Below are 15010 nucleotides of genomic sequence, written 5' to 3'. Positions count from 1 at the left end.
ATATTTATAAGTTTGGTAAATAAATTCTTTGTTTATCTAAGAAAAAAGGGTCATATAGACACCCTCTTGTGGAGCCAACTCCGGTTAGTTGGAACGCGGAGTTGTCATTCTTTAATGATACACCGGATCCGTCCCACCAAACCTATCCAAGAATGTGGCGCGCCATCAAACAACAAATGCTTGTGCAATGAGCTCATTTTGGGGTCCAATTGAAAAAGGTAAGCTTTCTTGGGGGGGCGAAAATTGGAAAACAGACCCTAGCATGGAGGTCCTTCGCTTTCGGCGGAATTAAATTTCCCTCAATTGGGCCTCCACGAAATCACCTAGACCAACCCTTTCTTTAGCAAATATGGCCCAAGCCCATGTCTTCAAAAGTCTGCCAAATCCAACCCAAACCCCAAAAATCCATGCTTGATCTAACAACCGGCTATGTGATCAACTATACTAGACATTAGAGAACACTGGAACAAAATGTTCGTAGGAATCGGCATGGGCGGAGCGGCCGATTCTCGACATGGCGCAAGAACCGGGGATGCGAACTCGACTCAAATTTGCCGAAAGAAAAGCGGGATCTGATCTAATTCGATAAGGATGCGGCTAATTCGAAACTGACACGACTTGACACGTTTCCACTCGCTCTAATTAAAAAAAAAAAGAAAGAAAAAGAAACGATATGTCCGGAGCATTTTCATGTAATAACAAACACACTAAGCGGTACCATTGAGAGAGAGAGAGTGAGAGTCGGGTGAGCAACCGTCGCGGGGGTAAAAACCACTGCAGAAGTCGAGGATGTCCTTTTTACATTGTTGTAGTGCTAGCCTCTTGCTCTTGGGTACATGAGGATTGGTTTAGCAAACAAAGGGTGACAAATCGTAATGATAATGCAAAAGTTGCCCAAAATAATATTTCTGCTCAAGGGAGGGACCAAATGACAAATTCTTCTCGAAACTTACGAGCCCCCAACAAAACCATGAATTGCACAGGAGGGCTCGGGAGGTCCACCGTGCGAAGCCCCCACTTTTACCCGCAACTTTTTCTGCCCTTTTGGTCAGGATTTCTCACTTAAAACTGTTCGAAAGTTTTTGTTCTTCTTCTTCTTTCTTCCTCCTCTTTCCACGTGATGTGATTTGGCGGAGCCGTTGGAGAACCGGCGACGCGTAGGGAGATTTTGACCCTTTTTTTCTGGGGCTAGTGAAAACCCGCCGTCGATGTTGGCGAATATCATGAAATTTTGTACGGCGCGGATTCCTTGACTCGGGAGCACTCATGCCTCATCATGACCGCCGAATCTTTGGGGAAGTTGAATCGAGCGGCTAATCATCGCCGGCGCCGCTCCAACAGTCAGTTTTGGTACACGGTCATCTACATTGCCGACGTGACATTATTTACCTCAATCGATTCCGCATTGAATTTTATGATGAAATGTCACTACCATTTGACTCCATTTATTGGCAGATAGATTTTCACTTACGGAAAATTTATTCCGTGTGCATTCGTAAGGGAGAACGCTGTGCACGAGAATTTACAACGACGACTGTCGTTTTGTCTCCCGAGCCACCATAGATGGCTTCACATGACATGTGCAATTTCCTTGCGGGTGAAAGTTTTTTTTCCGCAACTATTATAAGTGATAATGGAGTGAGCCTAGACCTGACTCAAGTTTTTGGCCCAGCTCGACATAAAAATATTTATATACAAATCTTCAAGATTAGGTGATTTTCCTCATTGACGCCCTTGCCCAAATCCACCCAAGAATGTCTTCGAGTAGGGGCAGATCGTGGACCGCTGAACTCATGATCAAGTTCGACAGCATCGATGCTTCGGGTCTAAGTGATACTTTTGTTTATCTTATGCTTTGCCTCCCTTTCGTTTGATCTATTTATTGGAACCTCAAAACTAGCTTGCCTTTGTGGTATCGGGCGTAATAGCGTTTAATTTGGTAGTGTTAATCTCGTGGAGGGAAGAGGGCACTAGCCTATCTCTCCGCCAGAAGAGCTCGATTCGAGTCTATTAATACCACCCACCACTAGCGGGTTGAGGGAACCCTTAATAGGGCTTGGCCGAGAGACCTCGATTCAAAGTAGCACCACATACTCGTAGTCAAGTCGAGATTACCCTCGATAGAGTCAAGGTCCATGAGATTTTTGTGGGTCGCGACCGCCTTTCTTAATTCGCGTTTCTTTCTCGTTCAAAGAAAAATAAAGAGCAAAGTACTGGAGATAATATATCGTGTCTAAATAAGCAGATTCATAAAGAAAAAAAGAGGCATAAGCATCACTCATGAAATCTGATTGCGAGTAATTGAGATCATCGTATCGACCACCAGGGCTTAAACAAACGAAGAAAACCACGTTGGTGCGGTCGCGGTGCCTAACGTAATAGAATAATAGAAGGATAATATAGTGTTGCTTTATGCGGCTCACTTGCTAGCAATGACTCGTGCAACCTACCGTAATCCCTAGCTTAGATGCAACCATCAATTAAGGACTTTTTTTTGTGTTAAACCGAGCTAACATCTTTCTCAAATTTCAATACTCACGGGTTTGATCTACTTTGGATCTCCTTTCTCAAGGTACGGCACTAGAACTCAAGCTCAAGAACCAAAAATAAAAAAAGAGAAGAATTCAAACACGAAACGACAACCCTAATTTCATATATTGACACGAAACGACGCGAGCTAAAGCGTTTTCACCCTCGATCATCCGACATGTAAGATCGAAATTAGGACGTCTCCGGCCATTGGGAATCGACACGGGTTGTAAAGCGCGATGCCGACACGAACCCGGCGCCTTGAAAAGCAAAAAGAGGAGAAAAATGAAGGTGAAAAACACACAGAAAATCCAAATAAACTACTGAATCAACCCCAAGTGAAAAAGGGGCCAAAAGGGCCGAGGAGAAAAAGCTGGCACAATCATATGAAATTGTCCAAAAACTTAACGTGGGGGCTCTACCATCAGTGACGTCATCGGGGTCCCGCGATGCGCAAAGGATTGAAAGGGCAGGAAAAAGCTGGCTGGTTGCTGGAGGCCGCCGGATACGAACATCAAAAGTACCAATTTTTTTTTAAAATAGTCCGATTTTTTTCTCTCTTTTTAGCTTTATTAATAATTATTGCCGTAATTATTATTATTATTTTTATATATACATGGCATGCAGTTTTCAACAAGGTAGGCCAACAATCATTCATCGGAATATTTCCCGAGTGGTCCTCGCTGGAGAGAATCCAATGTCGAATGGAGTGGAGGGGGGCATGTCTTCGATTCCCATGCAATTTAAAAAAAGAAGAAAAGATTATCTCATTAATTAAAGATTAGATTTATTCTTAATTTTTTTTTTGGTCGGAATGAAATTATTCGAATCAAGATATGATACCCTTTTTCTTAATAAATCTCCACCGGCACCTGCCACCAGCCACACTAGAGCAAAGTGAAAAAAAAGGGTTTCCGACGTACGAGAGCGATAACCGTCTCGGCACATCAGGCCGGGACGGAAGGGGTTCGTCTCATCTCGATTTGATATCCGCTCGCCTGATCACTCACCGAGTCGGTCCGTGCACAATATGGTCGGGTGCAGAAAGGGCCGAATAACGAAACGTCTCAATGATCGCGATGTCGCCATAATGCTGTATGCGGAACGGGACTAATACCGGCGGTTTCGGGAAGTTGGAATTTCTCTTTCAACCACTCGATCGCATTGCTAATCATCGATGCTGCGAATTATTGTTCTTTTCGGTGGCATCGTTTTATTTTTCCAAGCCTATTTCAACATTCCACGACGACCCCCACTCCATCCATAAACTATAGAGAAATTGAAGATGCGATGTGCCAAAAAAGAGATAGCAAAGACCATCATATGCTCCCGCAAGAATGTTCAGGTATCTGCTTTCGTTTCTTGCCCCTTTTTTTGTGGCAATATCTTAGTTGTGTTGCTAGTCTAGCTAGTTTGAGTATATGAACACAAAAGCAAGTTGGGATGGCCTCGGGGTGGGGATCGCCGTCTCCCTTCTTCCCCGCTTTTGGCGACCGGAGAAGGGGCGGGGCGGGGCGGGGCGGCTCCCGCGGGGGCAAAAGTGCCCCGCCAAAATCATCGCCCCCGTCCACCGCCTCCGCCGCCCGTTTCTTGCAATTGGAAACTCCGCCTCGTTCAAGTCGGTGCCTCACGGGGCAGCGAGGCCCCTCGCCCCATGCCCGTGTCTACTTAAAAGGGGGTGCTTTCTCGTGATCAACCGGACGTTATTCATCATATATATCCTTTAGCAGAGGCATATGCCCGGATGAGAGCCAACATGAGCTAGTATCATGCAATGACCATTTATCTCTACATAGTGTTAGTTTTTTTTTTTTTCTTTAATTAGATAGCCTCCATAATCTTTTCTTTATACAACTATTTATATCATCATCATCGTTGATTTGGATAGTCGGTTGATTTTATAAATTGTAACTACACAGTCAATGGGGAGGGATACGAGTTTGCGTACCGAAAAAGAGGGCTAGGCTCGTGAAATACGGAAGTCGCATATTCACGTATCGTGAATCTTATTTTAGGGTGATCGGACGGTCGTCGTTGTTCGATTGAGCCATTGTTCTAGGAGATGTGACGGTGTATGATAGGTATAGCAAATTCAGATCTCGTGTAGAGTAATTCATTGGGTGAGAGTTAACACGGAGCTAGGCTGTCTTGACAATTAATGTATTGGTGTTAACGGCGTTAATTAATTTCGACTCGGTGGAAAATATGTTACTAAATAACGAGGGAGCGACGAAACTTACAGTCTCTCGTGAATAGAGCAGCACCGTCACGTAATACTCCATAGATATTCGACAAGTTACCGAACTCGGATTGCCCGAAGACATGCACGTGTGATCACACGTCGTAACGCGTCACTAGTTAAACTCCATCGCTTTCGACCGTAACAAAAAAAAGGCTTCGTCAATAAGTACGTACGGCTCGTATAATACCAATACAGAAAGGTGGGAAGCGTGTGCGCTTTAGGCCTTGGCTTGAGGAGGATGGCATCTTCAGCACAGCAAAGCGATGGAGATGTGCAGAAATCATGATTCTGCACGCGGGCCAGACAAAGGAGCAACAACTATTTCTTGGAGATCTGGACAAGCAAGCATTACTTTAATCAGCAGCTGCTGCAAATTGCTGAGATAGCATCCAAAAGTGCGGGCTTGCGGCACGAAAATGGAGGCCATTATTCAGTAGTTCTAGTTTCGACCCTTATCAAAGCATCCAAAACAGAATATTTTTAAACAAAAAGTTTGGAAAATAATTGCAATGTAAGTTCACATCACAGTGTTATGAAGTTGCTTTCCGTTTGGTATTCTGGGTGCTCCTGCATGTCAATGGTGTTCTTAGTAGCGAGAGCGAAGGGGAGAAAACTTGCCTTGAAATGCAAGGAAACTAGTTGAGGTCCTAGAAGATCGGTGCCTTGCATTGGATTCAAGAACGAGTTTATCAACAAATGTATTTTGATGATATAATATAGTTAAAAGAATTTGTTTTTGTTTTTGGAGTTTTTGTATGATATTCTGCAATATAAGAGCAAGAGTGTATAAGTAGCATCCATCAATGATATTTTTTTATTAAACTATATCGTGCTTGTTTTAATGTTTTGCTGTTGTTTGCACAAAAAAATGACCAATTTTTTTGTTTTTATCGACATGTGATGGACTTGATCGATGAAAGCAGAGTTTAATCATTTATGAACAGAATTGTCGACAACTTTAAGAATCGATAACACGATGAATCAACAACTTGAATGAATCGACAAAAAATGGAGTTGACAATCTCAAATGCAATTATCAATGAAGTGGAATAAAGCAATTGTCAAGATAATGGAGTCGAAGAAACCGTCAAAATAGTGAAGTCAATGTAACTGTTCGGTATCCATTTGTAATCTCATGTTTGTAACCTCTGTTTGTACTTCCGTCGATTGTAAGCTTTAAATAACCATATCGTATTCTTCGGAGGACTCCCAACACAAAGTAAACAAATTTACTATTTTTTAGTTATATTTACTTTCTTGCATTGTACCTTAAACTTAGGGTTCCATCACAAATCCCCCAACGGCACGACCGTTAAGCGAAGGTTATGTCGGTATACCACCGTCGGGAATCGACGATATGGGATGTAACAAATTTCTCCGTCAAAATCGCCGGATACAAAAGTTTCTCTCTCTGGTTCAATGTGACACGTGGTGGGAATTCATTACCCAGTCAAATCCATCACCATCAATGAATAGGAAAAGTTCAATAACTTGTTATATTGAAAATAGTTCTCCATGCATATTTCATGTTATAAAGTAGCTGGATTCTAGGCAAATCTTTCAATACAGCCACAGGAAAGGCAAATCTAGTTGTATGTGCTCTTTTGGCTGATGCCTTTTCTTGTGTCGCTTAAGTTGCATTTTGCTATTAACATCGAACGACCTAAATCATACTGCGGATGTATAAAGTAATATTGCTTTTGGATTGAGAAAATAAAGTTTTCAATAGAAAGCGAACAATCACTTGAGGAAAAAAAGAGTAGATGAAGAAAAATTAGGGCTAAAAAAATAATAAGGGCTTGCAATTTAGATGATCTTATATCCGCCAGGCTCACACGTCTTGGTAACTCTCAATTTTGAGAGAAAATATGAATAATTAGATCATGAATATCGAAAGGGTCTTGTTGACAAATGCCTAAAAAATCGTTAAGTATACTTAGACTCCGTTTGTTTCGTGGAAAAAATAAAAAAAATTTGCAAAATATTTCCAAAAAATGAACGTTTGTATCGCTTATAAAAATAAATAAACGAAAAATATTTTCATCGTTCACGAAAATATTTTGACGTAAATTATTGTTAATAATGAAAATATTTTTCATTGTCCAATTATTTCGAGCAATATAAGCAATCGTTTTTAGGATAATATTTTCCAAATCATTCATTTTTCACGGAACAAACAGAGCCTTAATAAGAAAATATTTTGATGTATTAATTACACGCATCACACGAGGGAGGCACTGAAAATTAAAATCCTTCCTTAAATGGGTATTTATCCGGTGTCTAAAAAGCACTCGTTAACAAAATTAATAAAAAGAACCGCGACTCGGCCAACCTTTATCATAAATTTCAAATTCCCCTTATTTCTTCCAATTGTCAAGATTGTTTTTCTCATTTACATTTCCTATAATTTCTGAGCAACGCCTTCGTTTTCTATCTTTTCTTTCTTTCATCGTGCGCTATGTGGAGGTTGCGTTAGAATGGAATAAGAAATCCTCCAATCTTGGTGATAATCAATCTTTTCTTTGACAAAACACCAGATATGGAGATCTAGACTGAAAAGTCAACTTAAAAGGAAATTAGACTCTAAATGTATCGTTTATAAAAATGAATGAATAAAATTTTTTTTAATCGTATATGAAAATGTGTAGACATAAATTATTGTCGATAATAAAAACATTTTTCATTGACTAACGATCAGGAAAATATTTTCTACACTATTCATTTTTCGCGTAACAAATATAACCTGAAATTGTGGTAAGACCACCGTTACCTACGGTCACCTAGTTGCAGTGATTGCTTGAGATCATCGAGAGAGACATCTTCATTTACGACCATGGTTAGGGTGGTCGCGTAACAACCACGACAACGATGGTCTCACTCGTCGCAAGCCTCGATATCAACCGACACTTGTACGCACCCCCACACACAGGCGGGCACGCGTGCATCCGCACACACGTGCAGAGAGACGGAGAGAGATCTCAGGCGACCACCAAGCAGAGTCGTTCGAGCAACGCTGGTGGTTGCCGGTGGTCGGCGGCGGCGGCGTTGTCCGCCCCCCGCGGCACACGGTCATCCTCCCGTCCTTCCCCTTCGCCCTCCTCATGTACAACATTTCGTTACCCGGACTGATTCGGATATACGTCTTATCAGAAACGTGCCTTCCAATTAACTGCTGCGACCAAACCAAACGCGAACTGCTGCTCAGAAATTGAAATTTGAAACGCCGAACCTAAAAAGATGTCGTCTTTCCATCTCGCCAGGACAACGAAAGGCCTTGGAAATCAGAGCAAAGCAAAGCAAAGCAGCATCTGAAGTAACGAGAAAAAAAAACACGTCTGTCGCCTGTAAAAAAATCTCTGCAGAAACATGTAATATTCGAAACAGATTTTTAAGGCTGCCCTTTTCGAAAGCCTCGTCTCCTTCCCCGTCGACAGCGATTTCTCTCTCTCCTTCTCTTTCTTGGTTCTTCCTCTCCCTTTGCGCCTCCCTCCCCTTCCTTCCCCTTATCAATGTGAGATGCTCTGCTGACCCCAAAGAACAACAAAAGACTAGTCACTCTCTCTCTCTCTCCTCCCTTCTCTCTCTCTCTCTCTCTCTCTCTCATGTCATGTCATGCAGCAAGTAGCATTTAGCCCTTTTGGCCTTTAAACCCATCTCATCTCTCTCTCTCTCTCTCTTACTGTACAACCCCACGACATTTGTTTCTCCCCTTCGCCAGCTCATTCCTCTCTCTCTCTAGAGCCAAACCAAACACCCCCCAGCAGCGTTTTCCCGCAACAGACGCCTTGTCGCTTGTCTAGGGGTTCCGGGATACGCCGGCTTTTCGCCCACGACGTCGCCCCCGCGTCGCGCCTCTCGTGCCGTTCGACCCTTCTCCGATTGCTGCTTCGCGCCGCGGGAGGGGTGTCCGCTGCTGGGTCGGATTCTTTTCCTTGGGTTTTCTTCGAGAGGAGGGAGGGAGTGGGAGGGATGGCGAATGGGGCGGTGGTGGAGAGAGAAAGCGGTGGTGGGTCGGCGGCGCTGTTCAGGGAGGAGGAGCTGAGGGAGATGAGCGGGGTGAAGAGCGGGGAGGAGTTCGTGGAGGTGACGTGCGGGTGTACCAGCCACCGGTACGGCGACGCGGTGGGTAGGCTTAGGGTTTTCCTCAACGGTGATCTCGAAATCGCCTGCGAGTGCACTCCCGGTTGCCAAGAAGGTCGTCCTTCTCCTCTTCTCTCTCTCTCTCCCTCTCTCTCGCTCTCTCTCTCTCGGGAACTCAGCTCTCTCTTCTCTTCGACGGATAAAGTTCGGATTTTTTTGCATGTCGAGCGCGTCCGGGGATTTGGTCCCTGTGCATGTTGAATGTGCTTCAAGTGTATGTCGATATGTCTGAGTGAGTGTGGTTTTTCGCGGGTGTCATTGCGGTTTCCTGGATAGGACCGTTCTGCGGTAATACATGTTACTCGCTGGAGTTAGTCGAGAACGAAACATGGGCTTCTTCGATCGTCGAGGAGTTTGTATTGGAGGTGATAAAATGGTGCGACCTGCATTGCACTGTCTTCTTCTTTTGTTTATCCCCACGTGGGGGTACTTGGGTTGCATTTCTTTCTTCCCTTGCAGTTCTGTTCTTGGTTTTCAACAGAGCGAGGCAATGTGGAATCGTGTGTCGTGTGGCACTTGCTTGATATACGTGGTTTGACCAGTGTTGTCGCGTTTTCGTGCACTAAAGTGAGGCAGTACTAGATTCTGCAACTGCATAACTTAAAGGTTCGATGAGTGGTCACTCTGACAGCTTATGATTTACGTAGAAGTAAAGCGTCCTTATCTTAGGATTTAGGTCAAGCTAAGTGTATCCCCCATATTGTGCCTCCTCCTTTCAATATCCTCAACTGGATAAGAGAAGCACAAGATGGGAACTAGATATCTTCTCTCCATTCCATGAAAGGCTTTGCCTTTATGCAGTCCTTTCTCTGAACAGGAGGGCTTGCTCCAGAGTTCAGAGTGAGTGATGCAGAATCTATCTACCCTCTTTCGCTCGAAGTTCAAAAAGTTAAAACGTCTATCATTTTGTGACAATCTCTGACTGTGATTTTCCTCGTGTGCAGTGTTAAGGAATGTTGAATGCTTGTGAAAATTTGGGTGTGGCATTCTCTAGTCTCCTATGATTCTTACTCTGCCTCGAGTGGTATCACTGACCTTAGAGTTTTATACACTCATATAATATCACCTGTGGATATTCTCAGTATTTTTCAGTCTTTGATCTCCGTTTTCTTAGATGTCATTAGTCAATACTCAAACCAAGAGAGCCTGAGGTCTTCCTTTCTACGGTAGTGATTGTTTTTTGGTGATTCTAATGGATAGACAAGTTGACTCCTGCTGCGTTTGAAAAGCATTCTGGAAGAGAAACAGCTAGGAAATGGAAGAACAACGTTTGGATCATGGTCAATGGGGAGAAGGTTCCGCTGGCAAAAACTGTGTTGCTGAAATACTACAATCAAGCTTCAAAAAATGCTAATGGCTCACACAAGTCCAGTGGAAAAGTTTGTCATCGCGATGAATTTATCCGCTGTACCAAGTGCAACAAGGAGCGAAGGTTCCGTCTGCGATCGAAGGAGGAGTGCCGAGAACATCATGATGCCTTGTTGGATGTGAACTGGGATTGTTCTGACCATCCATATGACAGGTATGTGACATCATTGATGTCTACATCGTCATGCCTTACTATCATGAAACATTTTAGCGTGCTGATTTAACTGACTGGGCTTAACCACTCCGGAGCTTTACCGCTGCAACTGCTACATTATGCAATAGTTAGTTGCTCTGTCTAGTTTAATAGCTTCCTTTCCATTTCTGTTCTGAGGCTATTGACCAGTATCACACTTTTCAATATCTTCTAATTCAACTGTTTAAAACACAAGTTTTTCCTTGTATATGTAGCTAAGATAATTGTTGCTTAGTTGGGTCTGTAGGACATATTGCTGTTATTGCAAAAGTTCTTATGCTTTTCTTCAAGTTTAGAGTTTAGTTGGCACGAATCATTTTAGAAATCTGTGTGCTGAGTATGACCAAGGTATAAATTCTTCCATTGTCTTTATTGGAGCTAGAAGTATAATAACCAGATTATAGGTGAACTCACCGTGTCACATTTCTGAGCCAATGATGACAAGAAGCCTGTAAGTTCCTGGATTTCGCAAATGAACGGAATAAAGCACCTAGGAGAAGGTCTCTTCAACTGGAGCAGTGGAGGCCATGTAGTCTACCTTGTGACAACTGACAAGGCAGCTGCATGGTAGGGTAGCATGTAACATCACATAACAGGATAGAGTTTTAATTGACTGTAAGATATGAGTGTTGTATCTAGACACTGTAGGTTGGAATATGCTTAACACAATGCTAACTTATAGACCACGATACACTATTAAACTGAAAACTTCTTTGGTCATGAAATAGTAGCTATTTCATGCAAATTGTGATGGTTATTTTCATATGGGATGTTGGGAACATGAATTTGGCGTAGTGGATTGTTAGTATACATTAACCAGATATATGGTTCATGGGGGGATTACTAATGGCATCACTTTTGTTGTTAGTCAGGCATTAGAATTTGACTTGTCCCCTCGATACATATTTTACTGTATTTAACTAAGAGTAGTCCACAGCATTAAATTTTTTGCTTGGATAGACGTCATCTATTATGATTTAATCTAACTTGTTTACAAAATGGCCTTGTGCACGTTGATTAAATGTCAATAACCATACCAGACTTAATAATCCTTGGTTGTTGTTTGGTTTCCCTGTACTACAGGGTATATACATGTTTGAGTGCGACGGACCGTAGCAAAAACTGAAATATTCAACATATTGTGGTTTGTGTGCATATGGGATTTGTTCTCAATGGCATTTCCGACATTGTAGTAAGTCATATGGGAGAATTACTGTCGTGATGTTTCTGGCATGTTTAACCTGCATTTACTGTAAAATGGTCCAGCTGCCATTATTCTCATTCTGCAAGAATATTATGTTCTTTTAATACCATCAAATACTGTTTTTAGTTGGGAGGAATTTACTTGTGCATGTAAATGCATATGCATTGGCTTCTGTATTGAATGGGACACCGCTCATCACTGTGAACATTTAACTGTGGGCAAATGTGTAATGTCTCTACTTATTGTTTCGCAGAATAACATGCGATAATGACGAGGAACGAGCCAGTCGCAGATTGTATAGAGGCTGCTCCCGCTCCCCGACTTGTAAAGGTTGCACCTCGTGTGTGTGCTTTGGTTGCGAAATATGTCGCTTTACTGACTGCAGCTGCCAGACATGCAGAGACTTCACAAGCAATGCAAGAGCTCAAGTCTGATGCATTCGATCTCGATATTGATCGGCTTTTCAACAGGATCCTCTTCATCCTGCTCCTCTTTTACAAGGAAGCTACAGTTAACCAATTTCTCCTTGTCCCAAAGACTTTCTTGAATTTGCCCACCAGCATTTTGCAGCATTGATGTAATTGACTGGCTAAATCATGAAAAAACGAAGCATTTGTTTCTCCTCATCAAAAGTTTCTTTATGCACCGGCAGGGTTTCAGTTGTCCTGGTCGACAACTACGAGGAAACCTTGGTATGCGTATCTGTTAGTCTGCTTAAGCTTACCTTGTTGTTGGGTCCCAATATAGTTGGAGATATGCTTGATAAGTCGCAATATGCGGCATCATATTTGATAAGCAGGAGAAGATTTGTTGGGTAATCAAAATGGACACGGATCAATATCCGGTGAACGTATCTGTTTCTGATCTCATTTGGCGGTACATCTTTGCAGACTGCAGAATCCTCAGGATTATGACAAACGCCCGAATTTCCCCTGTAAACGAAGTAATTTCAATGGTACGTAGAGGGGACGAGATTTTTCTCTACTTGAGCAGGCACAAGCTTGACAAAAGCAAAATGTGCACGTAGAGCATTCTCTTTGGTTTAATTTCCTTTTGTCATAGAAAATTCGGAAACCTGGGATTGTTGCGCGTTGGTTGACATGCACCCTGTTTTGTGTGAATTAAGAATGTCCGTGAAGAATGTCCGAAGACTCTGAACTCCGTACACGTGGTACGGTGCCAAAGCAAATGCAGAGAGCAGAAGGGATAAATCGCGCATGAGGATCATGAAATAGGATGAAAAGTCACAGCTTAGAAGGACAAAGCTAGACGTGAAGCAAGCATGCATGCATTAAGTTTTCCACCGTAAAGAGTCGATAAATTAACAGGATTATGATGAAAGGAAATTGGTTTCCACTGAGAAGGATAAAATCTTCCTTGAGATTTTCATAGCTGATATACTTCGAATGAACGTGAAGAAGCTGCAGGTGGAATCTGCAGCGAGAGATAAAGGAAGTGAAAATCTGAACCACATACAGCAACTCAGCCGAATCACGCCTGTATATATTTACGTTAATAATGCAACAGCAGCATACACAAGAGCTGGTTGCACAAGAGCTTGCCTTTTAAAATAGCGTGCATAGGTTTGCGTGTGCGAGAGAGAGAGAGAGATAGTACTGTGTTCGTTTGTTTTGTAGGGTAAATATGGTGCGACTGCAAGCAGCTATGTATGATGTTCTTGTTCCCAACAGCTGTGTGGCTGGTGGAATTAGATCAGAAGACTTTGTGGCCAAGTTTTGTTCCAAACGACGATCTTCTACTGTTGTCACATATAATGCTATCGGTGGATTCGCACCAGGGTTTTAGTTCTATCCATGTAAGCATTTTTTTATGACTCGCTGATAATCTGGAACAGATTGTGTACTCTCACAATCTCAATACTTGTCTTTCATGTGGTTTGGCATATAAAGCCCGCGAGTTCATATTTATCTGAGTGTCCTTTCAGTGATTCTTGTGAGTTTTCTTGGATCAAGTAGCTAGCTGAAGGACAAATCTTTTCCTGTTATGATTTTAATCTACGAACCGTGTTAGATAATCACCCATCACACGGCTTTCCCCATCTCTAGGCTTCACAATTACCATGACTGGTATATGGATCTCTTTTGTTGAGCAGTTGTAGTAGGGAATGATCACGAACATGTAAGACGTTTCGATTTAACATTGAACTTGTTACCTCGAATGGCCTCAGCGTCAGCGGCTTCGTGCTGCACTGGAGTAATCCAATACGTGGCTCCCATGTGGCACGTTAGAGGGTCTTAAGTCGCGCAGTGAAATCTTAGTTATTCATTCAATCTATCATCAAATTTATGCAAAGAAACATTACAGGCAATTTGGCATTAACAAAGCTTGACCCAAAAGATCCCAGAAGAAGGATCTCTTAGAAGGAAACCACATTTGTAGAGAGATAAAATAGGCTTCATGACTGAACAATGCGGACAAGATTACCCTTGCACGGAGAACAAACCGATACAGTTAGTCCGATTATAACCAGACGATCATGCTGATGACACCTTAGGTAACCAAAAGTTTGTGTCATTACTCATTAGGCTGATACACAGTGATTTGTAGAAGGTTTTCATAGACTTTGTTCCTAAAGGTTGCCTAATAGTTCTCCAAGTTAACTTCAACTACGTGTGCTCTTCGTCCTGGGACTATATAACCATATCACTTGGGATCTTTGCAATGTGCAGGGCAGGGTTAGAATGGGGCGGCTAGGGCCAATCCCTGATAGGTATAGTTAGGGGCGCGCTTGATTCAATTTGGGAACAGCGAGAAAGAGTTTCAGAAACATAGACTAGACCGATATGATATTAAGGCAAAAAGAAAAAAATGCAGCTAAGAACAAGCAAAAATGATCATGTCGACTTAACCACCCGACCCTAAACCGAATTAGACCGAGAACTTCCGTATGGTTTTGCTCGGTTCGAACCGGCGATGATAAGGGACCCGACTTCTGCTTCTGCAAGCTCTCTCTGTGCTGTCATGTGCTACGTACGTTTGCGGATTTCACTCGGGCGTTTTTATGAGCTTCAACCTCCCTAGTGAGCTGCACACAGCTGTAGCATTTCATTTCACTAAATGGTACGTATGCATATGGGTGTCAGGTTGACCAGACGCCAACAGTATCTGATTTCTCAATGTTTTTGCATAGCCGCCTACTAGTCGTGATTCAATTTAATGCCGCATTGAAAATCAGCAAAAAAAGTCAAACACAAGAGATTGCATTTTCTACGAATATCTTAGTTTTTGTATCTATTCGTATAATTTATTTGGATTTTGATTGGGGGGTGGTGCATGCAATTCAATTCCAGTCGTCATTAAATGAAGAGAGTCT

At 42.5% G+C, this 15010-nt stretch overlaps 1 protein-coding gene across 1 annotated transcript; it reads left to right on the top strand.

Moving 5' to 3' along the window:
- Window positions 1-8527: 8527 nt before the first annotated feature.
- Window positions 8528-12321, top strand: LOC115679994 (protein ULTRAPETALA 1-like). Its single transcript, XM_030603739.2, has 3 exons — window positions 8528-8966; window positions 10112-10433; window positions 11930-12321. Exons 1-3 carry the CDS (start codon window positions 8741-8743, stop codon window positions 12108-12110), a joined length of 729 nt encoding a protein of 242 aa, XP_030459599.1. The 5' UTR covers window positions 8528-8740; the 3' UTR covers window positions 12111-12321.
- The last annotated feature ends 2689 nt before the right edge of the window (window positions 12322-15010 follow it).

The sequence above is a fragment of the Syzygium oleosum genome, unplaced genomic scaffold (genome assembly GCF_021117445.2).
Source record: "Syzygium oleosum isolate NSW1041296 unplaced genomic scaffold, Sole_v2.1 Sole_v2.10, whole genome shotgun sequence".
Lineage (NCBI taxonomy): Eukaryota > Viridiplantae > Streptophyta > Magnoliopsida > Myrtales > Myrtaceae > Syzygium > Syzygium oleosum.
The sequence above is the reverse complement of the archived record's forward strand: the minus strand, read 5'-3'. Positions and strand labels throughout refer to the sequence as shown.